Source organism: Cnephaeus nilssonii, assembly GCF_951640355.1.
Source record: "Cnephaeus nilssonii genome assembly, chromosome: 6".
Classification (NCBI taxonomy): Eukaryota; Metazoa; Chordata; class Mammalia; order Chiroptera; family Vespertilionidae; genus Cnephaeus; species Cnephaeus nilssonii.
In genome coordinates, this window is record NC_137077.1 from 10181725 (window position 1) to 10207524 (window position 25800).

The following is a 25800-nucleotide window of genomic DNA, read 5'->3' on the forward strand; positions in this document are numbered from 1 at the left end:
GCCCCTGAGCCTGCTTGCTCCCATTCCTTTCATATGTTATCATATCCACTCCACATCTAGTCAACTGGAGACTGTGAAGGAGCATGAACCATGCTTACAGCCCAGCAGAGAAGTGGGACCTGCCGGCACCTCCCCGAGGCTCTGTGGTTGAGGAGCTACTGCCCAGGGCAGGAGGAAGGCAAACCTTGACACTGGGCCCTGAGTGTAGGGAGCAAAAGGAAGTGTCCAGCTCTGTCAGAACAAGAATTAGAGAGATTAGGCTGAGCGGTGATCTCAGGAATTACAGGCAAGAGTAAGAGGGCAGAAGTCAACTGTTTTCCTTGAGGAATTATAAAATCTTAAGCTGGAAAGAAAGGATACATCCCATGATCTATTTCCAGTCATGCCAAACCGTATCTTTCATCTGTGAACAAAGAAGGGGGTGGGAGGGGAGCAAGCTCCTGTTAAACATAACTAAAGGGGAAAATAGGGGGGTCACAGAAAGTCGTGACTACAAGCCAATGATATAGAACAGCATCTTACTAAAAAGTGTAACTGCAGCACTCTGAACTGTCTTGTTTCCATTACAATATATCAAAGTGATGTCAGAAAATCAGGGACTGGGCTACCGCCAAACCATGATTTCCTTCTCATTACACACCAGCAATATATAAAGCTCAACAGCCCAGGCTAATGAAAAGAACATAGATTTTACAAGCTTCTAACTATAAGTTTAGCTATTCAAGAGGAAAAGCTTTGAGAGTTGTTTTAAGAATAAACTATTGTGAGAGGGCTGCAAATTTAGGCATATGGCACATTGCCCATACCTAAACTGAGAGGCGCTGTAACTCGGGCCAGCGAGGCCGAGGTGAGGCTGGAAAGCAGCACCATCTCTGTGGGACATCGGCACTGGCACAGACCTCTCAAGGACCATTCAAAAACTCTGGATTTGGAGAACTCATTCTTTTATAGTATCTGGTGCTTCACTATGTCCTCCTACGCCTGCTACACACATACACACCACGTGCAACCTAACATCACAAGGGCACAGAGAGGAGAACTAGGGTATATTTGGACCCATCAATGCTTCAAGGTGACTCTTTAACCCAGATCCAATTAAAGCCATATGGCGTCCAGTTGACACTTGTTTTTAAAAAGCTGTCCTAGAGCTACCATTGCCCAATACCATGGAAATGTCAACAGCCCCAATCCTTTGCCTACACATTAAGCTACTAACGGTGACATGACTCTGGATAATTGCATTAGTGACTGAATGTTCTTCACTGTGATGAAAAAACACACATACTATTATGTGTAGCAAAACATAAAAATAAAAGTATTTTCACATGTATGTAGGACTCAAAATATTCTTGCAGCACACAACATTTCAAACCATTTCCTTATATGCAAAACAGATTTTTAAAATCAGGAAGACAGTTGGCAATATTCCAAAATACTTTCTGCAGATACTACTGTTTAGTTCCTGTGTTGTGATTCAAATTTTGTCACTATAGCATGTTTCACAGTTGTTTGTATGATAAGACATTTCTGTTTGGCCTTTTTCTTGTAGGAAAAATAAACCTAGAATTTTGTGTATTTTAACTCTTAAAAAAAAAATAAATGTTCTTCAAATAAGAGTCTATCTTTGAAAAACAAGTACCTGACCAGCATTCAAAGCAGTAACACTTTGTGTTAAAAGAGGTCATCTAGTTAGATTACGTATTAGGCACCAAGGGTTCAAAACACAAGGGGGAAAAATCATAATTCCACTCCCGAAGAAGCCCCAAACAAAACAAGAGTCCCAATAACCCAATGGCCGCCCCCAGTGCTGCTGCAGAGCCCAGAAGTTCACCCCACACTCCAAGAAAGAGCTTCAGGGCCAGGGAGGAGGTGGATTGAGCTGGTGGGTGTCCAAAGTCCAGTTCAACCAAACTAGCTCTGCTTTAGTCGTTTTATAAATCAGCTTCTGCAAATGATTTCATTTGAAAAAAGGGGCCATTAAAATGTTTAAAATCCCCCGCAACAATCTGATGACACTGAATAGGTTCTCTGATCATTTTTAAATGTCCAAGTAATGTTGTAAAGCTGTTCTGAATATTTATTACGTATCTTTATGTAATAAAAGTCGAGACTGCCATGCAATTTATACTTCATTTTTAAAAATCTGGTACAGAACATTATCGATGAACAACCTTCATTCTAGAGGGGAGTTCAGAGGGAAGTCAGTAGCCAACTATTCTCAAGGCCAACCTTGTCATGAAGTAACCTTTGGGCCACACCACCCCTGGAGCTTTAAATACATCTACTGAAAGGCTTGTGTGAGTACATTCCTCACCGCCACAATCAGAAAACACTAGAGGTCAGCAACCCAACAAGACAGCTGTAGTTTTAAGAAACAAAACCAAACAAGCTCCAGAGTGGGGTTGCAAGTCAATCACATGAATGGTAGCCGGCTATCAGTTGGCCGACCCCTGCTGGGCCTCAAGGGAAATCTGTCATTGGGGCCACCTCGCCCTGGCAGGATGGGGTTAGGGCCTGGAAGTGGGCCAATGGGATCAAAACGTGGTCTGAGTGGAGGGAACTGGCCTGGTGCCGCCCCAGGCCCAGGGATGAGTGAATTGATTGGGTTCCCAACATAGGGAAGTATTAGTCTTTCATCATATTCACCACCAATAATTCCTGGAGGAAGGAGCGAGCTGGGAGGGAAAGGCCTGGGGTGGAAGGGGTTGGGATAGAATGGGTTGGGGTGGGGTGACGACGGCGGCAGGAACATCATATGCCGAATTCTCTGAGCTTCTTTTCTTTGTTTGTGCTTCTTCTTGTACAACTGTAGAAAAACAAGAACAGGATCTGGTAAGTGGTTGGGATGTCTCCCCACAGTTCCACCTTGCTTTCACTGTACAGATCTGTCCTTTCCTTTTCCCACACTATCACGGCAGACCAAGAAACCAGTGCACAGAAACCAACTTTCACCGTTTCTTTGGGAGCGAATAAGGTAGTGGCTCTGAATACAATACCGATGAGCTCTAGTCTTTAACCACACTGCAACCGAGCAATTGTGCCAACCTGGAGCAACAATAAATCCAGAGGAGGATAACTGAGTGGCATGTACTTTCAAGACTGCAACCCAGAGTGCTCAAGCTAACATGCAATTTTAAGTCAGCCTTTTTTAAAGGTAGCAAAGTTAAATATTTGTTGAAAATATCATGCCATAAAATATAAAGGTGTTGGGGGGTCAGGGGACACCACCTAAATTCTATTTTTCACTTAAATTGTGTCCCTAATAGATCTCAATTTAAACAAGAACATAAAATAGATGCCCATTTTAGAGGATGGAACATATTTTGTACATATTTGAATACTTTCATTGAATTTTATTCTCTAGTCCTTCCTCCCAAGTTTTTCTCAGTTCTAGCAACGTCTTTTATAGTAGGCATCAGCAAATAAAATAACATCACTTTTTCTTTTCTTAATGTACTATTCTAACTAGCCGAACAGCTGAACACTATTCCAGCACAAAGCAGCTCACTTAAAAAATCTTCTTTGTAACAGAAGGGAGAAAGTTTTATTAAGTAAAGGTAAAAAATAATCATTGTGTTAAGATTTACTTCCTGTGTAATTACAAGAAAACAGGGACTGAGTTTCAAGTAAAAGTTGAAAACATTTCCATTTACTGAAAATTAGCAATAAATTTAATGAAAACAGATTACATCATAAAAAAGTGAAAACTGCCCATAATGTACTAATCCACTAGTTATTTCTGTGTTGTGAACATTAGCCTTTGATATTTACAAACACTTACTTCTTTCCAATCTGTGTCTCGAACTCTAACTGTACCATCTACAAAGGAAAAACAAAAAGTAAGCGTTTAAAATGCTTCATTCATCCAGCATGAAACAGCAAGTTTGCTTCTGTCCTAAGGAAACGGAAGCATCCTCATTAAGCAGAAAAAGGAAGGTGAATCATTGGTTTCACACACACACCATTTATACTTTCTTGAACCTAACTCAGATCCTCTCTGGATGGCTGAGGGCAGCCTGCACTGTTCTGTGCTACGTGGCTCAATGCAGTGACTCCCTCAGGGCTACACGGCTGTTCTCTCCTGTGCTACCTGTCCCACACTACACCGTCTCCCCCTAACTCCATCTAGTGCGTCAGCTGCTTCTGACCCCAAGTCTCATGTCACACTAAACCGCTGAGTGTCTGTATTACAGCTTATGGTCATTGCTGGAGGTCAAGCTGATAAGGTTTTCTTCCATAATTGGGTTAGGTCTTCTCCCAAACATGTTCTGAATGATTCAGCTCTCAGAAATATGACAACTAAGTAATTTTCAATGTACTTACTTAAAATCTGTGAAATGAGGAAAAGAACTCCTTTTAGTGAAGAGTTTGGATAAAAGACAGTGATGTCTTCTCTAAAGTTATTACATTGGCATGGAAGAAAAAGTTATAAAAGCTCCAGCCCTATAACATTGTATTTACAGGGAAATTCATGAAAAAAATATGAACACTCAGCTTACAAACGAGCTTGTGGACCACAATCTGGAAATGAGGTAGAGACTGGTTGTATTTTAAACTTGAACTCAAATATACAAGTAAAAAGTATCTGTTCCTTTCATGGGTATTTTTTTTTAATATATTTTATTGATATTTTACAGAGAGGAAGGGAGATGGAGAGAGAGTTAGAAACATCAATGAGAGAGAAACATCGATCAGCTGCCTCCTGCACACCCCCTACTGGAGATGTGCCCGCAACCAAGGTACATGCCCTTGACCGGAATCAAACCTGGGACCCTTGAGTCCACAGGCTGACGCTCTATCCACTGAGCCAAACCGGTTAGGGGTCATGGGTATTTTTATCATAGCCTGCTTTTCTTTGGTTGGATCTTCCATATATGTTGCCATTTTGTCTTTTCATTTTGACTATAATTTTTTAAATTTCTGAGATGACATTTCCTGCCTCTAGGGCAGTGATGGCAAACCTCTGACACGCGTGTCAGTGCCATTTCTGATGACACGCGGCCACTGAGGCGGCCGCATGCCGAGGATGAAACATTTTTGTTATTTAAACTATAAATATCGCGAAATAATGTTTTTTCCTCAAAGTGACACACTACCCAAGTTATGCTCAGTTTTTTGGCGAAGTTTGACATACCAAGCTCAAAAGGTTGCCCATCACTGCTCTAGGGACAAATAACATTTTAAACTTTGGATTCAGGAGCAGAAATAAAGAATGAGGACCTCAGGAATCAAGAAGGAAGAAAAGGAAAAACTATGTCATTTGCACTTTCTACAGTTTTAAAAGAAAAAAAACTTTTTTGACAATCCAAATGACTCTACATGATGCTTTTAATTTAAAAAAAAAAAAGAGGCAGGGGAACCTACCCATACATGTTTACTAGAGTGGTACATTATCATTTATAGCACCATCATTCAAACTTTTTTATTTTACACTGTACCATGTGTTAAGATTTTTTTACATTTATATTATCTAAATAACTAAAATATAAGTTTACTCCTATTTTATAAAGTGCTGCTGACTTTTCTTTCCTTTTTTTTGGTAAAATGACCCCTTAAATTGATTTTGTGACCCACCCAGAGTCAAACCACAGTTTAAGAAAACACTGATATGTAGTAAAATGGTGGTGACCGGAAAGAAGTTCCACACTCAGGCTTCCAGCCTTGTATCTGGAAAGCCTGTGACATTTTGGAGAATGCTCCCCAGCCCCAAGTTCCACTGTCATCCCTGCTGCAATGATGACCATGTCACCATAAATGTGACAATGCAGATACAGCTTCCCCAGCAACACGCCTGCCACAGCAGAGCAAGACTCTCTCAACTTGTACTCTGGTCACAACCACGGAAGTAGTTAGTAATGCAGTGGATTTCTAAGTCAGACACTGAGGATGGTTGATAGAGAATGAACCTGTCTCACTTCCATTTTTCTATCCTGACAGTCTACTTAGTCTAAGTGGCTATTTGAGGAGAGTTTTCAGGAAAGGTTTATGAAGCTTAGAATCTCTTTACTATAGGCTATATGTTATGATTATTTGCTACCCTAAAAAAAGAAACCTATAACTAAAAACTTCTGGCAAGCTGAATAATAAAGATCTAAGACCTCAGTAAGAAAGAGCCCCTTTCTTGTTAACATGTCATCATGGAAATCACCTCGAAAGTCCCGCAGATATAAACACCTCCACAGAAGTTGGTCATTTGACGCGATCAAGAGGTCACGACAAACTGCAGACAAAGACAGGACAGAACGAACGTCCAAAAGTCGGAAGATCCGTAGTTTCAGCTCCAATGGAAGGACTACCAACCCAAATACATCTGGTAGGTTCAGTGCTGAAAGGAGAAAAAGAACACGTGTCCCTGAGTAAAGAACATCCACTTTCCCCACATTCCGTTCCTTTACAGAGAGGTAAACAAACTGGGTGGTAGTCTCAATTATCCAAGCACACACACCTACAACAAATTTTTAACCCCAGGCTAACTAGATTACTACTACTAACTCAAAGCCTCCTCCTTGTTCCCCATTTTAGTGGAAAGACAAAAACTGTTTAATACCGATAGAAAAAATAATTCTGACAATTTGTAGATACTAGTCAATGGCCTCTTTAATTCTCTACTCAACTACAGAAAACGGATAATTCATTGGCTTTTATAACTGGCTCCCAATGCTGCCACTTATTAGCTGTGTGCCTTTGGACAAGTTACTTAAACTCTGCCTAACTCAATTTCCTCATCTGTAAAATGGGTTAATAACATTATCTACCTCACTAAGTTGGGAACTAAATGTATTAATACATATAGAGGGCTTAGAACAATGTTTGGCACACAATAAGCACTCAGGTGTTAGGAATTACTATTAAGCAGGCTTAAAAAAGGGAGGTAGAGCCCAGACGGTGTGGCTCAGTGGTTGAGCGTCGACCTATGAACCTTTTGGGGTACAGGACAATGCTCCAACCAACTGAGCCACACCGGCCAGGGCAAGTCACTGAGATTTTTAAGTATTTTTTACTACAACACAAATAAGAGAAAGCTTGACTATACAAGAATCTTGAGTGAATATAAACCTCGTTGAATTATTCAGTTTCACCATCTATAAAAAGAGAATAAAAGCTACTTCAAAGTTGTTAACATTAAGTAAAAACACATGTGAAATATCCAAAGTACCTAGCATAGAGCCCTAATAAATATTGTTTTAAAAAAACACACACAACTTAGATGCAATTTACAGGCTATACATTATTTATTTATGTGTTACTGAACGTATTATGGGCCAGACCCTGTGCTAGACCATGAGAATACAAACATATTCCCTGCTTTCAAGTATTCACAACCTTAGGTGGAAAGAAATTATACCAACAATTATTATAGACTGAATAAAAAGCTACAATAAAGACATGTACAAAATGCTGTGGAACTACAAAGAGAGAGTGAATAACATTTAAGTAATTAACATTTAAGCTTAATCTTAAAATCAGAGCAGAATTTCACTAGGAGGAGAAAAGAGGGAAGAGTCATGAGCACAGTACTTTAAATTTACTATTCTTTCTAGCCATTTGACCTGTGATCATTTATCATCTCTCACCTTGTCGGGTAAAAGCCAGAAGAGGATACACCAGCTGGTCTTTGAAGAGGCGAGAGAGTTTCTGAAGATCTTTGTAGATGTTGGCTACATTTTCCCCTAGAGTATTTAAAATAAAAAAAATAGAAAATCAAGTGGAAAAACTTGAAATGGTGTCCTCTACTTCAGCCAAACCAAATCAAAGAGGTAAATAAATTTTCACAAATAATTCCAACATAGATATAAACCAAAATCTCCAGCACACTAGGAAGTATATAGTGTGTGACTCTGAAAACTAAAATCCCATAATACCAAATGAATTGAGCTGTACCCAATCTATACAGCTCATAGGCTATTATTTGGTAGGAAACACTAGATATACTGAACTAGAGGCCTGGTGCACGAAATTCATGCAAGAATAGGCCTTCCTTCCCCCACTGCCGGCACCGGCTTCCCTCTGGCACCCAGGATCCGGGCTTCCCTCGCAGCCCCTGCATCGTCCGGAAGGATGTCTGGAAGGACGTCAGGTCTAATTAGCATATTACGCTTTTATTACTATAGATATCTACCAATCTGCTCTGAGCACTGGGGAAGCAGTGGGGAACTGCTCTTGTGGAGCTTAGATTTAATAGAATAAAACAGTGTTTATAACATGACTATGTACCAGCAACTGTGTCAAGCAGTTTTCAAGCCTTCTTTAAAATCAGCAATTCTCCCTAAGTAAGAGATAAATACTATTATTCCCACTTTAAAGGCAGGACAAGATATAGAGAGCTCATCCAAGGTCTTAGAGTAAGTGGCAGAGCAGGGCATGAGGCTAAGTAGGGCTCCAAAGCACTCACATTAGCCACTAAACTGCTACCAAAGTGTGGTCCATGGATCACCTGAATTGACATCACCTGGGAAATGTTTCTACATATTGAATCTCAGAACCCACCACAGACCTAATTAATCAGAACCTGTATTTTAATAAAATCCCCAGGTGATTTACATGCACATTACAGCATGTACACTGTCAAATTGTGCCTAGAGTTCCCACTTTAGTTTTGCTATATATTTACCAAGTTGTATAACCTTGAACCTTCTGTTCTGTACCTGTTTGCTCACCTGTTTAAAGGAGACATCATCACTGCACCAGGTAAGTGTGGTTAAAATGTAAAGCTACACACACTGTGCCTAGTATTTATCAGTAGATAATCAATTTATGCTTGCTCCCTCCCCAGTCCATATGTATGCAATTCACTATCCTATATAATAAAAGTGTAGTATGCAAATTGTCCCCTCAACCAGGAGTTCACCAGAGGAGTAGGGGGCGGGGCTGGCTGGAGGAAGGGAGGGAGGCCCCAGCTGGCAACAGCTAAGGACCCTACCAGTGCACAAATTTTGTGCACTAGGCCTCTAGTCTATAATAAAACATGCATTATAACTTGATAATGAATAAGAAAATATGCAGCTAAACTCTACATCTTTGTTGCATGAATTACAATCTTGCGTTTAAATCAAATTTCAAGATATTTTAAAAATAAATTTGGTTTAATATGAAAACTGATTTTCTATAAAAAAAATTTTCCTTCAGTGATCTATAATAAAAATAATTAGGGACTTAGAATAAAAGGATAAATAGCAGTACCTAGTATATATGGGTACTATAAGCCACAGTAAACATTTATTTAAATGACTTGTCAAATGAGCAGCATATTGCTAACATAAAAAGTGCTACATTAAAAATATTCAATTAATATACTCCATAAACTTGTAATAAAACTGTATTAACTTTTTCCCTCCCTTTCATTTCCTTTTCTCTTTCCTTTCATTTCCTTTTTAACAAAAAGCAAATAAAGTACATGAATCTGAGCTACATTCCTATAAAAGTTTTTTTAAAAAGGCATAGGAGTCAAATCTATTCCAATCCTAAATTCCACCATTTATTAGCTCTGTGACCTTGAAGTAATTTAACCTCCTCTAGACCTATTTCCTGATCTATAAAATGGGCATAATAACCTCTTCTGCTATAGAGTGTAAAGTATTTCTACTCCCCAAAGCATAGAAATGAATATACAGTGTTGTAGCCTAGGAATATCTGGTCCTAATGGTAAGATCATCTTTAGATATTTAATGAGTCTGATTCATGGATTTGCAACAGGGGTAATATTGCCCCCAACAGGGCAAAAATTTTCTTGGGAGGGCAAAAAAATAAAATCCTAGTTATTACATTGGTTGTGCCCCTCCCAAGGGTCACAGTATACAAATACAGATATCTATGGTATTAAATTTTCATGGGGGAGAATGACTAGGGGGAAAATGTATAAATGGCTCATTTAGGGATTGATAAGGGAAAAAAAGTTAGGAAACACTGGTCTACTACGACATTAAATGTTCAGAGACCATTATAAATAAGTACAGTTGACCGTTGAGCAACACAGGTTTTAACTGCACGGGTCTGCTGATACACAGATTTTTTTAAATAAATACAAAATCAGCCCTCCATATCCCTAGTTTTAAACCCTCAAGTTTACTATGAGGATGAAATGGAATAACATCTGTAAAGGCACAAAACAGTACTTAAAGATGATACTTCCCTCTCTACCCCATCTCTTCTCCTTCAACCACCTACCCGCATCTCATCCTTTGACTTAAATTAAAAAAATAAAAAGGAAAACTTAATTTCTTTGCGTCTACTAATAATTTTATAGAATATAAACAAAACCATGCATAGAATGCAAACTTCTGGTAAAGGTTCAATCTACATCAAATAGCAACCAAATTTATATAGGTTTAAGCAAATATCTTCAATAATGAAATTCCATTATATGGTTCCCACAAAACATAGATCCTCTCCATATTGGCTAACCACAATGCCAGAAAAATCCACAAAGATTAATTCAGAAATTTTGAAGCATAAATAGTGTGCAAAAAATTACATGCTAGTGTCATTACATAATGGCAATGTAAACATAACCCAGCATTCCAAGATCCTAAGAATAACAGGAAACAGAAACTCTGCACCATGGTCTTGAATTTGCTTTAATCTCATTCAGAAACTTTCAGTCTTTTGAACATTACCTTTCAGGTTTTTAAAAGTGAAGCTCTCAAAACTTCATCCCAAAAGTTAAATCATGGTTATATTACCTAGTTCCTCTTTGCAAATAAAAGATTCTGGCAGCAGCTGCAATCTTTTCACACTTCTAATCTCACTGTTGATTTTCAGTGTAGCTGTAAATAAGCAAAAGAAAGATGAAAGTTCATCACTTCATCAATTGCCTTCATTTTCCAGGATAGGACTGTATTTCCTTGCCCCCAATATACAAAGGACACATTATACAAAACAAACTACTCTATGCTTATATCCTTCCCTCACAGCAAAGTCCAAAGTATAAACATGCCATCGCATGAATTAAAAATCACTCTAAAACACCCTTTAAAAAGTACAGTAAGCACCTTTATATACTACCTATATAAAAAGTATTACCAATAGCAGCTCATTAGTAACTGGAAGATATGCAACAAGGTTAACAGAAGACAGTTAAACACAATAAAATCATTATTTCTACCAGTGTCACCAAAACTTCATTTATTTTTTATTTAACCCTTGGCAATGAGTCTTCCCTTGTTTGTTAAATGAATCCTCTCTCTAGACCCAAAAGACCAATATTCTTGACATCACCAGAGAGTTCAATTTCATTCACATACACAAAGGCATACTTCATCTCATTCTATGAAAGAGCCAGTGATGTGCTTATGCACATGTGCACCGAACAGGATGTCTTCGGTGAAGGAGAGATTTAAGGACACACTACTCCTTTCAAAGAATCAAGCCTGGAATGGCTGTCTGCCATGCAAGTCTGCAAGCAGGTGATTTGCCAAGAATGGCAAATAAACGAAATATCGGAAACTAAGAAATCATTAGACATTTAACAGCTATTCTCTTTTAAGTATCTTGAAACTAGTAAATAGAGGTTATTATACAGATGTTGTTAAAGAGTTTTAATAAGAAACTGAGGCAAAAATTACAACCTCATATTTACCATTTGGTAACTTCCACCTTGCAAGTTATGATTAAATGGAGGCAGAAACTGCTGATCTGGGTGGAACACCCAACTAAAAGTTACATTTGTAATTGTGATGAATTGTTGAAAAGGCATTGGTAGGTCCTCGTGCCATCAGATAGTCACGTCCAGACAAATGTGGAATACCACCAAAGCTGTTAAAGCTGAAATTTTGAGACTTTTAAGTAACATTTTGAAGAATCCAGTAAAAAGGAAATAGCAGGAATTACACAAAAGGGCACCTAGAACTGTCTTTCAGCAGAAAAATAAAATGTTTAAATCTTGTAGGGACCCCAATAAATGAAATAGACAAACATGTTGCTGCTCAAGATTTAAGTGGAGATAGTTCTACTAAGCCTCCTCTTGCTTCCGTCTCAGCAGAAACTAGGAGCTGCAGAACATGTTGAAAACCACTGAGCTAAGACACATCAAAGTGCCTGCTGCCTTTCTATACAAAGATGAGCTGTGCTGAAATATGAAAAATGCAATCATTCCAATATTATCCTTAAAAGGATAAACCTCAAAAATCAAAATGCAACAAAAATGAAAGAGTCTAATCACTCAAATGGATCTCCAGAATGTGTGATATGAGACTGTTCCAAACACCACTGGTAGTTGGTATGGACATGTAGGTGGCATCTGAGCTAAAATGAAATTTAAAAATGGGAGGTATTGCTATCCCAGTGAAATTTTCTTAATACTGAAGACAACTAGGAAAGAAACTATTAAGAGTGACTTTCTCAGGGGTGGGGGAGAAAACACACACAGACTAAAGCCTCAGAACCCTTAGTATTTGTGGGCATTTATATATTGTTCAGTGGTGCCAAACTGAATACAATGGGACCCAGCTCAATCTCACCTCTTACCATCTCTCAGTTCGAGACCTTGATTTAAAAAAAAAGGCCATTTATAGACATACAGAAACATATATTCTTCAAAGAGTTCATCTCCTATTATAACAACTCCCACTGGAGCAAAAAATAAATTATAAGGTTAAAACAGCAAAATAGTAGGGCTGCTCAAAGAATGAAGGCTGGTAGCCTAAACATCAACCCGTAATTCTATTTTTTTATAAAAATATATTTTTATTTATTTCAAAGAGGAATGGAGAGGGAGAGATAGAAACATCAATGATGAGAGAATCATTGATTAGCTGTCTCCTACACGCCCCACACTGGAGACTGAACCCTGACCTCCTGGTTCATAGGTTGATGCTCAACCCCTGAGCCACACTGGTAGGACCAGGGCCAACACATAATTCTATAACCTTTCAGACTCATGTTATCAGTGGTATAGGGATTAAACAAAGTTGAAAAAAGACTCATAACTATATCATAATGGCCAGTCAGTGAACTGGCTATAAACCATTTGGAGAGAAACATAACCATTCGTAAACTAATGACTGCAGCTATGCCATCCAATTACCATTTATGACGACCAGGTTTCCCAAAGGCACACAGGTGAGAGCAGCAGAGCCGCCCTCGCAGAGAGGATGCGTGTACTGCAGCTTATACACTCCTCCCGATTTCCAGTTCTCTGGCATGGAAATAGCTTTGGTTTCAGTCCCCTGGGGAAGGAAATTAAAGGGAAACAAATAAATGTATTACTCTCAAAAGGATTAAACATCCAGGAAGTCCCTAACATATCTAGAAATAAGCATTCTTCACAATCCCCTTAATAAAATTTGTAAAATCATTAACACTGCTATGAATAAAATTTTGATAGAAAAAAAGTTTCGATATATTATCCTCCATCAAAATTTTTGTTCAAATAGATAAAATAATATCAGAGATGGAGTTAATTTCTCTCTTCAAAGACTCACTTCTCTGCCTACCAAGGTCATTATTCAAGACCCCAACTCAAATATCACTTTCTTTGGGAAGCCTTTTTAAAAGAAAAAAAATATATCTTACCTAATAATAGAGCAACGTGTAAATTGACCGTACCTCCGCTACGCCCACAGCCAATCAGAGTGAGTATGCAAATTAACCCAACAAAGATTGTGGTTAATTTGCATACATACCTGGGTCCAGGGAACCTCCTCGGCACCCAGGTCACTCCCAGCCGGCCATCGAAGAGGCGGGGGGAAGGGGCCGAGCCTGCGATAGGAGGGACGGAGGGGGGGGGGGGTCCCCTCTTCCCAAGCATAAAGCCTGGGGCGGAGGCTTTAGGCTTGGGAAGGGGCCGAGCCTGCGATCAGAGGGAAGGGGGAAAAAATCAATGGAAACATCCTCAGGTGAGAATAAAAAGAAAAATAAAGAAAGAAATGTTATATCCTATGAAAGACACATCTTGAAAATGCCTAAAGAAAGTTGTCATTTTTTCATAGTGAAGGGACTGGAGTCCGTGTTGATGAAAATACCTTGGCGGCTGCAGCAGCGGGGTGATGAGGCTGGCACCTTCCCCTGATCAGCCCAGTCGCCTCCCGCAAAGGGAGACCAGACTGCGGCTTAGGTCCGCTCCCAATGGGGAGCGGGCCTAAGCCATCAGTAGGACATCCCCTGAGGGCTCCCAGTATGTGAGAGGGGGCAGGCTGGGCTGAGGGACCCCGCCCCAGTGCGTGAATTTCATGCACCAGGCCCCTAGTACGTACGTACGTACGTGTGTTATATATATATATATATATATATATATATATATATACACACACACACACACACACACACACACACACACACACGCTAAGCGAAGTCATTCAGAAAAAGCTAAGAATTACATGATTTCACTCATATGTGGGATATACAACTGAAACTCAGAGACACAGACAGATAACAGTATGATGGCTACCAGACGGAAGGAGGTGGAGGAGTGGTAAAGAGGGCCAAATATGTGGTGATGGAAGATGACTGACTTTGGGTGGTGGGCACACAATGCAATACCGTCATGTACACTTGAAACCTAAATAACCCTATTGACCAATGTCACCCCAATAAATTTTTTTTAAAAATCCTGCCCTGGCTATGGCTCACTTGGTGGGAGCATCGTCCCAAACACCAAAAGGTTGTGGGTCTGATTCCCAGTCACAGCACATAATTAGGTTGCTGGTCGGGGCAAGTATGGGAGGCAACCAACTGATAGTTCTCTCTCACGTCAATGTTTTTTTCTCTCTCTCCCTTCCTCTCTAAAATAAATAAAAACATATCCTTGGGTGAGGATAACAAGAACAAAAAAAAATCATGTTTGTCATTCTCTTTCTTTTATCCACTAACATTCTGTTCATATTTCTATTGTTATGTACTTCTCTAATGTTATTTATCATAATATAATTTTCATTTTATTTATCTCCCACACTTGTGGACTCCCTGAAGAGGACTATCTTTATATCCTGATTCCTGGCTCACTGCATGGCATGGTGCAGGTGTTCAGTGATCACTGAATTACTCTGTTATTCATAATACCACCAGTTGTGGCATCGCTATTGTGTGGGAGTATGCAGAATCTCAGGCTCCACCTTACTTATTAAATTAGAATCTGCATTTTAATAAGATACTGAGGTATTCTGTGCACATTAAAGTTTAAGAAACTCTAAATGTTCTCTGTGAACCTCTGGCATCCTATCTATGGCCAAGTCTCTCCTAGAATTAACCAATACAGTACAATGTTTTGTATACTTGTCTCACTTACTCTTGGACTATAAGCAACCTGGGAGCAGAGACTAAGCACTGCACCTGACAATGGAGAATGAATGAATGAATGAATGAATGCAAGCAACTACAGCATAAGAACAATGTCCTCTTCCTAACTGAATCTTATTAAGTTACTGGCAATTCATAGAGCCATTAACATAAAAAACCTAATGTGTCATCATCCATCTAGTTACACCCAATCCACACTCACTGACCACATTTCATCTACATATTATCATACATAATCTTGTCTTTTTTTAAATCAGAGTTGCCATCACTTTTATAATATTAATTAAAAACTGATAAAACAAATGAAGGAGAAAAAAAGAAAAGAAGGAAGAGAATATTTACTGCTTGCCTACTGTATGCCTATCACTGTGTTCAGCACATTACATTTAATATCCAACCACATTTAATAAAGAAATCTAGAATACACAACATTCTAGGGATATTTACTGATACACCTCCTTTCCTAATAGGAAACATAAACCCTAACAAGATGCTTGTCTTCTCTTGTCATCTTACCTGAGGTATGTAACCCGACTCCAACATGAGAAGATGAATGCATACTATCAAGGCATCACTGGGACTAGAACAGTCAGCTGACTGATACAGGGTCTCTAATGAATGGGGCACTTGCCCTTCCTCTGATTCACTGCAGAGCATTGGTTCTGAGGGGTAGAAACCTGTGTCTTCATCCATATCCACAATATCTTCAATTGACTCAGCTTCAACATTTTGACTAGGCCCTGGCTGAAAAGGATAACAATGAATTCATTAAATAGACTTTTATACATGATATTTTGTATCCTAAAGTGAATTGAGATTAGTGCTCAAAGTCAAAGCACATTATTGGGTTCAGAAATGGGACACATTAAAACAAGCCCTCCTACATAAATGAGCCTGCAATCTATTCCTCCATCCTGAATTCCTTATCTCCATTAACCTGGAAATCTTCCTAGTTTTCACACTTCAAAGTTCCACTGAATCTATCTCTAAAATCTGCCCCTTCCTACTCCAACAGTACTTCACACTCATTTATCTCCAGCAACAGCCTCCCAGTATCCCTGACTCCACTTTTTTATCTTCCATTCATTCTACCCACTGCTGCCAGTTTTCTGACAATTAAGACTCCAATTATGTCCTATGTCCCAACTTAAACCCTGCCAATATTTCCCCAATGTAGACAGCAGCATTTCCCTAAATTGTGCCTTGAAATGTGACCCTAGATGTTCTTAGGAAAAAAGAGGTTGACAATATAATAAGTTGGAAAATGCTACATGCTATTGCCACCTAACCTTACCCTCATATACACAAAGTATGTTGTGGCGTTACAAAGCTCTGAGAAGTCCAATCATAATGAGCGCATAACTAAGAAAGGCTATCCTCCTTCCTCAACGCTCAGCATCTTGTTAACACTTACTTACACTAGTAATTTCATGAAACAAGTTTTTCATAGAGGACATGCTAAGAAATGCAGGCCTACAAAATAAAGTCCAAACTCCTAAACACCTTAGCATACAAGGCCTTTTGTCACCTGATCCCTGACTTTGTATCAAGTTCACTTTCTGCCAGTCCCTTCCTCCCCACTCCAGCAGTCTCCACCTCTTCAACAGAAGTGACACCAACTTGCCTCTGCTTTGCAAAGGCTTTATTACTCCACTTCATCACACAGTATTGAAGTTTTCTAATTACTCATCTACATCCTACCATGACCGCCAACTTAGAAATGAACTACATGTCACCTATTTGTGTAACCCCAGTACAGTACCTAACACATAGTAGGCACTCAGTAAATGATGAAGGATAAAATCTTACAATTCATGTTTTTGTTTTCAGTGTTATCTCATTTGCAACATGCAAAAATGCTATAAAATAGGCATGCCAAATGATGTCACCTTTTTATACATGCTGTAATTGTGACTCGGATTAAATAACAATCGAGGTTACCAACTAATAAAACTTTGAAGTGAACAAGCTCACCAAATTCCCAATTCACAGCTTTTGAACATAATATGCTGCTTCAATAGGACTACATTACCTATATTAACTTTGCTCACAAAGTTGGTTTTCTAGGCATGTGCTCAACTCCTAATGCAAAGCACATGTTTCTTCTTTTTCGGTTCATATTTCCATTAAAGAAGGGGCAGAGGAAATTAAAATTACCTACTATGAGTCCAAGGGTGGGAGAATGTCAAGGAGCATGAGGCTATTCTAAAATCCCTGATGGCTTAGGGAAAACATCCAAATTCACTTGTTAAAACCTAGAGGGCAATGACAATTCACACTACCTAAAAAAGGAGGCTCTATCAGATTTTGAACAAACAGAAATTACTTATTAAAACCACTTAACACCTAACTAAATTATAAAGTGTACAGGTTCTTTGCTTCTTATCTATCTAGTAGAGGCCTGATGCACGAAATTCATGCAAGGGGCTTGGCCCTCGCAGTCTCAGCTAGCCCTCGCAGCCCCCGCTTCGTCCAGAAGGTCGTTTGGAAGGTTGTCTGGATAGTCGTTCTGCTGTTCAGTCTAATTAGCATGTTAGCTCTTTATTATATAGGATTATACCTAACTTTGGGCCATTTACTACTTACTGACAGTTGCATGGGAGAATATATGTGAAAAATATTAAAAAGGGTTGCCCTAAACTGATAATGACATAAGAGGAAGATATCAGAATCCTCTGGTGAGCTTATCAAACCTTACTCCCACTCCATGAGAACCACTGGCATTCACTGAGCCATTCTGATATGATATGAATATTTATCTTATTCTTCATGCATGGGGAAGTGAAAAAAAATGTTCAGCACCACCTCTCTGAACAGATCATTTATCGTAAGTCATTTACAAATGACTGGAACAAGTGACTAAAATGCAGCTTATAGCTAATATTAGGGTGTGATACCTGGTTATCTGTTTCCCTTTAAAGAATCAACAGGTACTAGATGAGTTCCCAAATATAACGGCATCTAAGAAAATTAATTTACACTTAACTGCAAGAGTAAAATTTTCCTATTTTCATTTTCTAATGCTCCATCCTACATTTAATTAGCAGACCCTACTGTTTCAAGTACTTATTGCATTATTTATGAGATTTCAAGCTGTTTCCACACGAAGGTTTTACAGTAGCCCTGTACAAGTCTTAGAGCATAAAACAGCATGCTTTTGGAACTTAAATTACTAACTTGAGGTAATATTAATTTCTCAAAATTTTCCAAAAGAAAACTAGTAAAGTAACTATTACATATATTATGAAAAGTTCCATTTTACTGGACAATTTTAATAGTACACAGAAGTAAAGGGAATGGGCCCTCCTAGCAGAATCTCTGAAGGGGTCTATCAGCAAAAATGACTCAGAAATGTAATTTAAATATGTGACTGAATATTCTTACTCATTCCCTAGATTACCTCTACGAAACAAAAACACAAAAATACATAATAATTTCTAAAAAAAAAAAAACACACATAAAAATACGTTAAGCTTTATAAAAGCTTTTTTTAACTTGCTTAATCTCTGGATACTATTACTAAAAATCTGAACATAGATGCTTTTCATAATTTACAAACCTGTTAAAAAGCATTTTTTAGTATCTGTATATACTGAAAGACACGTTAGGCACAATGAATACTTATAAATGTTTAAGGCCCATGGAAAAAAATTAAGTTGAAGAGATAAGTACATAGACAAAACCATTAACAAGCTGACATATATATTATTAATATATTAAGTAATAAAAATGATTGAGACTTACAAGAAATCAAAAGGCAGGATAAAAAATGAGGTGTTTCCAAGGCAATAGAGATAATAAAGATAAATTAAAGAGAAGTATTATGGTTGGCAGGGCCTTAGGATGGGTAGAGATATAGACGGGAGGGAGAGGAAAGGTAGTGAATTACAGGCTGGGTGAGCAGCAAGAGCAAATGTGCAAAGCAGTCATCAGGTAGTGTGTACGTGTGCACATGTGAATGTGTTGGCTGGTAGAGGGGAAATAAGGAGTCCGGTCTGACAGGAGATGGCAGTTTACAGGAGGGAAGAACAGAAACCAGCCCTGTAAAGGATGTGGGGCAACTTCTCAGAAAGCCTTAAAAACTGGTACAGGGGGATAGACATTTTCCTCCTCTGGACCATGACAGGGTTGAACTAGTGAAATGAGGTCTTTTTCAATTCAAAAGTATGAGCATGGGTATACCTGTGACACAGGGTAATTAAGAGCAAGGGAACAACATAACCAAAATGCTGGAGAAAGAACATGAACCTAGAGAGTTGCCCTGAAGAACAGACACTGAAAGCCTGAGATGGAAAGGAAAAACTGACAGGGCTTGTGAAGGGGTTGGGTATGAGGAGTCAAAAATCACTCCAAGGCTTTAAGCTCAGGAAAACAGCAGTACCACTGACAAACAAAGAGGGCGCTGATTTGGGAAGAGAAGAACATCAGAGCACAGATTTTCAAATTACGTTGGCATAGAGAATCTGAGGTGACAATGTTTTTTTGAGGTGACAATTTTTAAAACCCAGGTATAAATGCCCAGCATATCATTTGGAAATAACTGGACTATATATAGCCTTAACAAGTGGAATAGACCAGAGAAGCAAAGCTGGGAACATGAGCTTAACCAGTTAACTGCCACGATATTTTGAATTTAATTAAAAAAGGTCTGCCGCTTGCGTCTACAGACGCTTATGGTGTACAAATGGTTAAAGGCAGCAATAGAAGCCAAGGGATAATTTATCTGAAGGGGTGAATGAATATCTGAACAAAATAAATAGGTAAAAACTGGGTTCTTCAGAATGCCCAATATTGATCCAGGCATTTAGCAGTTTCAAAAAATTTTTTCTATAAGAATATAATCTGCAATCTACTGATGATAATGATCCTGACTGGCACAGAATTCAATCAAGTATGATGTGTCAACTACCCATTTTCTGTCTGAATATTAATACCCACCATACTGCCATCATTCCAGACATCGGATTGGGCTGCCTCTCCTTGGAATGAATCACTCCGCTGTTCATCCTGTATGCTGGACTGACTGGAGGGGGTGGCCAAAGAGGGTTGGTCATTATTCTGGAGTGAGGAATGCTCTGAATCTGTGGATGAAGGTAAATTAGGTGCTGGAATGGCATCTTCAAGAATCAAACATATCAAGTCCCCAGAAACAATCCCATATGAAGCCAAGGTCTCTTCATCTCCAGTGAGGGCATCCTTGTTGTTCAATGTAATTGCAAACCGGGTATCAGAACTGCCAAGAAAGATGGATAAGGATGGTAAGAGCTACCTACCTATTACCAATATCCTCAACAATATATTTGGGACATATATAAGGTACATGGTATAACCCTAGACGAACTAAATAATGAAAACAAAAGAAAAATAAGAAGGAAACCAAAGTTTGGAAAAACAACCAAATTATTCATTCTTATCACCAAACACCTAGGTTATAGATTTCTAATGGCAAAAATTCTAGCCTGTGAGATAGGATACAGTAATTCTCTATCACTAATCCATGTTTTCATCAATTCTAAGACACATACTTTTTTATGTTTTGATCTTTGAAATAAGCATGCTTCTTAAAATCTATGATGTATCACAGCTTGACAGCATTTTTCCCTTTAGTGTTACATAAAACAATGTCTTAAGAATGACAGCAACTGAGATTCAACGAAATACAGTCTTTTTAAAATGTAAATTACATCATAGCATTCCTCTGCTAAAAATCCTCCAATGGTTTCTATTGAACTTGGAACAGAGTTCTTACCAAGAGTTGACCCCGACCTGCTTCTCTACCTCACCCTTCCTCTCACTGTGCCATCCTTCCTCTCACTGACTGTTCTCTATTCACATGAGCTTTGTATCTGTCCTCAACACAAACCAACTTCATTGCAGCCTTTGGGCCTCTGCATTTGCTCTTCCAGCTCTTCAACTGACTCCCATCATTCAGGTCTCAACTCAGAAGTCACCTCTTCAGAGATGCCTTCCACCAGTCTCCATCACTTTATTCCATTCTCATGTTTATTTTCATTGTAACTGCACTATTTGAAAATATACTTTATATGTTGTCTCTTCCCAAACCCCTACATTAGAAGTTAAGTTTCATAAGATCAGGTATCTTGTCTGTCTAGTCCAAAACTGTATCTGCAGCACTTGGATGAGACTGAAATCAGGCTCCCCATTCAATGCCCTTACAGGACAGTTAGCGTATGTTGGTTCCAAAATACTAGCCCCGTGTCCTAATGAATATTCGTAATCACAAAAAGTTGGATGAGTGTTTGTAGATGACTGAATACAAATTCATTCCTCCTATATTAAGTACAAGTTCTCTTCTTACGGATGACCAGCTATGATGTCTTTTACAGGGAAGACAGCACAAATCCAAAAACGCACTGGTAAATAAGCTAACAGCTCAAATTATCCTGAAGCAATTAATCTCCCCTACCCCTTTCTGTGTCACAGAGTATCTGACCTGAAAGAATAACCATCATTTCACCATGTAGTGGAAAGAAATAATTAACAATTGTAGAACATTTTATAAGACATCTACACACAGCAATGCTGACTTCATTAACTTCTTGAAATCAAAGGATGAAGTCCTTTGAAAAATCATGCTGTTTATTCTTTCTCACAATGCTGCATTTTCAAAAGTGCTTGAAATAATTCATTGTTTTCCCTTTCACATGTAAATACGTCCTTTCTTAACAATCAGAGTGTCTTTGGTTGAGAAATTACTGAAGTTTTAGAAACTACTCCTGACGACCTTTTAAGCTCATCAGGAAATTCCATCCTAGAAACTTCAGGCCTTTTAAAAAATATTTTATGGCAACTCCAGATCCACTTACTCAGCAAAGACATTTTAAAAAATAATAATGTCATATGGACACATTTTAAAACTGCCTATTATAACATGAACATAAATCCAGAAGCTACAGTCCTTCCAGTTAACCAGCCTCTACTATGAAAACAAACCTGAAAAAGAAACTAACTTGGGCTCTTGGGTAAACAAGGAGTCACACTGTGTTGCACTTCCGTTTAAGACTTCCCCTCCTAATTAAAAAAAATAATAATACACACACACATGAAAATACCTTAAAAAGAGATATTAATTTTGAAAATGTGTGGTGGGGTAATGAAGTCAGCATGCAAAACTCTTAGGTTTAACACCAAGAAATTACAATAGGCATGTCACTTTAATATGTTTAAAGGGGGTTATGTCAATACCTCATTTTCTATTTTTGTCTTAATTTGGAAAAAAATCAGGCTTACTTTTAACCTGAAAAATGGAAGGGTGAGTAGTTCATAATATGGTCTCATTTTTCTGAATTCCCCAAAAATAAAATGGAAGTTTGTAAAAGGAGCCACTTAACAGAAAAGTTTTCTTTTAAAGAATTCATCTAAAAAGCCCCAGCGAACATTTTTTTTTTTCTTGGCACAAAATTCCAAATTTGAAGAGCATCACCCTTATGTCCCTCTATTCCCAGATCATTGTCCCCAAAAGATACCCTCAGTAGAAACAAAGCAGCCTCATCCGCAGCCCCATAAATAAGACTTGGATCCTTTACTTCTCGGCGTCACTGCCCCCAACGGGAAGCCTCCAGAGTCATCCTAAGGCCAACGCGTACCTTAGTTTTAGCAAAAAGCAACAATCTCGCCCAGGAAAATAAGATTATTTGAAACACGCGGACACGCTGTACTTGGCAAAACTTTGTAGCGGGCCCTGGCCGGGTAGCTCGGTTGGTTAGAGCGTCCTCCCCAAAGGCCAAGGTTGCAGGTTCAATCCCGGGGTCGGGACACATACAAGAATCAACCAATGAATGCACAAATACGTGAAACAACAAATCGATGTTTTTCTGTCTCTAAAATCAATTTAAAAAAAAAAACCAAAACAAACTTTGCAGGGCGCTCGCTGCGGCGACCGCAGGTATAAACACTCAATGACGCCTTAAGACTATTGCGGCCTCGCTGCAGCTGAACAAGTTGCAGGTGGCCTCGGAGGCGGGGCCCTCTGCTAACTCCTTCTAGCACTTTCCAAACTTTTTCACTGAAATACCCCGGCAGCTGGAGAGGGTGAAGTTACATCCCTGGGGGCCTGATAAATTTTAACCCAAACCAAACCCGTAATTTCCAACTTGACGTTTCAAAGGGCGGGAGAATTCCGCGCGCCGGCCTCTCCCCGGGATCGTACACTGGGAAAACGGCAGTGACAGCTCACCCTGGAAGGGGCCGGAGCCCCCCGGACGCCCGGCCATGTCCTCCGAGCCGGGACCCAACGCCCGCTCCCCGCCCGGGCTGCGCGCGACACGGTCCGGCGGCGCCCGCCCCGCGGCGCCCGCTCACCGCCCGCCTCACGTGACGGCCGGGCCCGCGCCGACCGCCACGCCCCCCGCCGCCCCCTGGCCGCCCCAGCGCCTCTCCGCCCGCGTCCGCCGGGCCGCGTACCTGTACCCCCAGGTGGGCAGCAGGGCCTGGCTCAGGTGCGCACGCAGCTGCCCCAGCGTCGGCTCCTCTTCTGGCATCTCCAGGGGCCGGGTCCGCTTCTGAAGCCGCACCCGCAGCTTCATGGCGGCGGCAGGGCCCGGGGACCAGTTCTGTACCCAGAGGCGGAAACGGTGACGACGGCGCGGCCTGACAGCTTCTGCCTCAAGCGGCCGCGGCCCCGGAGCGGCGACTACCGGCGCTGGGAGGAGGGGTGCAGAGGTGTAACGGGGAGACGCCGCGCTGCTTGCCGGACTCGGCGACGGGACGCTCGGCCCTTCTCTGGAGGGCGCCCCCTGCGGTCCACCCCGCGAGCGGCGGCTGATGGCTGCGAGAGACGGGCCGCGCGGGGACTAGCGATCGATGGCTCGGCGCTCAACTGCGCCACCTGGGAGCGCGAGGAGCCCACCGCGCAGGCGCCGGGACTGCCGCCGGGCGCAGCTGTCGCGGCTCCGCCCCCCGCCATCGATGTGCTGATTCCCTCCACGTGGTCCTGGGGAATGTTAACCCGGAAGCGGGTACTGCAGACGACGCACCTCGCCGCTCCGCTCCGCAAGGCCCAGGTGTGCCGGGTTCTTACCCCGTGCCCTTCGTGGCGCCCAGCTCCTGCGTCCTCTGCTCTGAGAAGCCTTAGGTGGGGCCCAGGCTCTGGTAGTTTCCTCCCATTGCAGCAAAATGTAAAACAGCTTGTAGTCAGGGATCGGTGTCGGAGAGGGTATTAGTATTCTGTTGCTGCACAACAGTCACACCAAAGCTTAACACCTTAAAACGACAAACGTGTATTGCCCCACAGGTTCTGCAGGTCGGGAATTGGGGCCTGGCTTGGCTGGGTGGTTCCGTCATGGCCTCTCAGGCAATTACAGTCAGGATGGAGGCCAAGGCTGCAGTTATCTGAAGGCTTTATATATATATATATATATATTTTTTTTTAATTTGTTGATTGATTTTTATTCATTTCAGAGAGAGGAAGGGAAAGGGAGAGAGAGAAACATTGATCGACTGCCTCCTGCATGGGGATTGGGGGGTAACCAAGCCCACAACCCAGGCATGTGCCCAGACGGGAACCATGACCTCCTAGTTCATAGGTCGACTCTCAACCACTGAGCCACACCAACGGGGCCAGTTATCTGAAGTCTTGACCTTGGGCTGGAGATCTGCTTCCAACATGGCTTGCTCACATGACTGTTGGCAGGAGGTGTCAGTTTACACTGCATGGACCTCCACTTGAGTGCCCTCATGGCCTAACATCTGGCTTCCCTCAGTGCAAGTGATCCCAGGGAGACCAAAGCAGAAGCCACAGCGTCTTTTTGTGATCTAGCCTTAAAAGTCACGCACCAACACTTACGTCATATTCTATTGATCCCAAACCAACCCCTTCAGCGTGGGAAGATCAACCCAAAGGCATGAATACAGTCAATAGACAGAGATCCTTGGGAGCCACTTGGGAGGGTCTGACAATAATGAAGATGAAGGTAACAGCTGAGGGAGAGAGTATCCCAGTTTCATCCTTGTATGAGAGCCATTGTCCAAATCATAAAACTGGAGTGAAGTTTCTCCCCCTAGGTGGCAGTACTTGTCCACATCCTGGCCTTCATTAAGGAAACCTGCATAGATCACCTTTGTACCAGATATTGTGCTAGATGCTGAGGACTCAGATTGAAAAGACGCAGTTTACAATAGGGTAAATCGACTCTTGGAGTAAAGCATAAAGATTGTTTTGTTTATGAAAGAGATCAGAGAAAGTCCTGGGGATTAGGGGACTTAGAGGAGGGTTGCTGTGACAGTAGGGTTCTTTAGTAGCAAGCAATATGGGGTTGAGGCAGGGTGGCAGGACCAGGGTAAAGGTCAGTGGGTACCGCCCTAGATAAAAATTAGCCTTGGGCTAAGGAAAGGATTGGGGGCACCTTCCAGAATGTATGGGAAGCCATTGGAGAGTTTTAAGCAGGGGTGTCTGTAGCTGCCAGGGATCTTAGTTCCGAGCTATAGAAGCTGACTCTGGGTGACTAAGGGGGAGAAGAGCATATTAAAATGATACTGGATAGCTCAGGGAATTCTGGGAAGGATTGGAGAAGTGGCTCCAGGCTAAGCTTCCAGGAATGAAGCTCAGAA

General features: G+C 40.7%; 1 protein-coding gene across 3 annotated transcripts; it reads right to left on the reverse strand.

Moving 5' to 3' along the window:
- Nucleotides 1-65: 65 nt before the first annotated feature.
- Nucleotides 66-24359, reverse strand: FBXO7 (F-box protein 7). Of its 3 annotated transcripts, none has more exons than XM_079775241.1 (9): nt 23656-24359; nt 20170-20464; nt 15748-15975; nt 13022-13163; nt 10680-10763; nt 7575-7670; nt 6149-6325; nt 3782-3819; nt 66-2806 (listed from the first exon to the last, which is right to left on the reverse strand). In XM_079775241.1, exons 1-9 carry the CDS (start codon nt 23775-23777, stop codon nt 2414-2416), a joined length of 1575 nt encoding a protein of 524 aa, XP_079631367.1. In that variant the 5' UTR covers nt 23778-24359; the 3' UTR covers nt 66-2413. The 3 variants fall into 3 exon arrangements, with proteins under 3 accessions (XP_079631367.1, XP_079631368.1, XP_079631369.1); XM_079775242.1 differs by lacking the exon at nt 23656-24359 and adding an exon at nt 23429-23521 and having other exon boundaries at nt 20170-20312; XM_079775243.1 differs by lacking the exon at nt 23656-24359 and adding an exon at nt 22059-23419 and having other exon boundaries at nt 20170-20312.
- Nucleotides 24360-25800: the final 1441 nt, after the last annotated feature.

Coding starts and splice junctions, on each gene's coding strand:
- FBXO7 (XM_079775241.1), bottom strand. CDS start 23,777: ATGAAGCTGCGGGTGCGGCTTCAGAAGCGGACCCGGCCCCTGGAGATG. Junction 15,976..20,169: donor TCTGGAATGATGGCAGTATG/GTGGGTATTAAT, acceptor TATCCTTTTCAG/CCAGGGCCTAGTCAAAATGT. Junction 6,326..7,574: donor TCTGGCTTTTACCCGACAAG/GTGAGAGATGAT, acceptor TTCTCCTTTCAG/CACTGAACCTACCAGATGTA.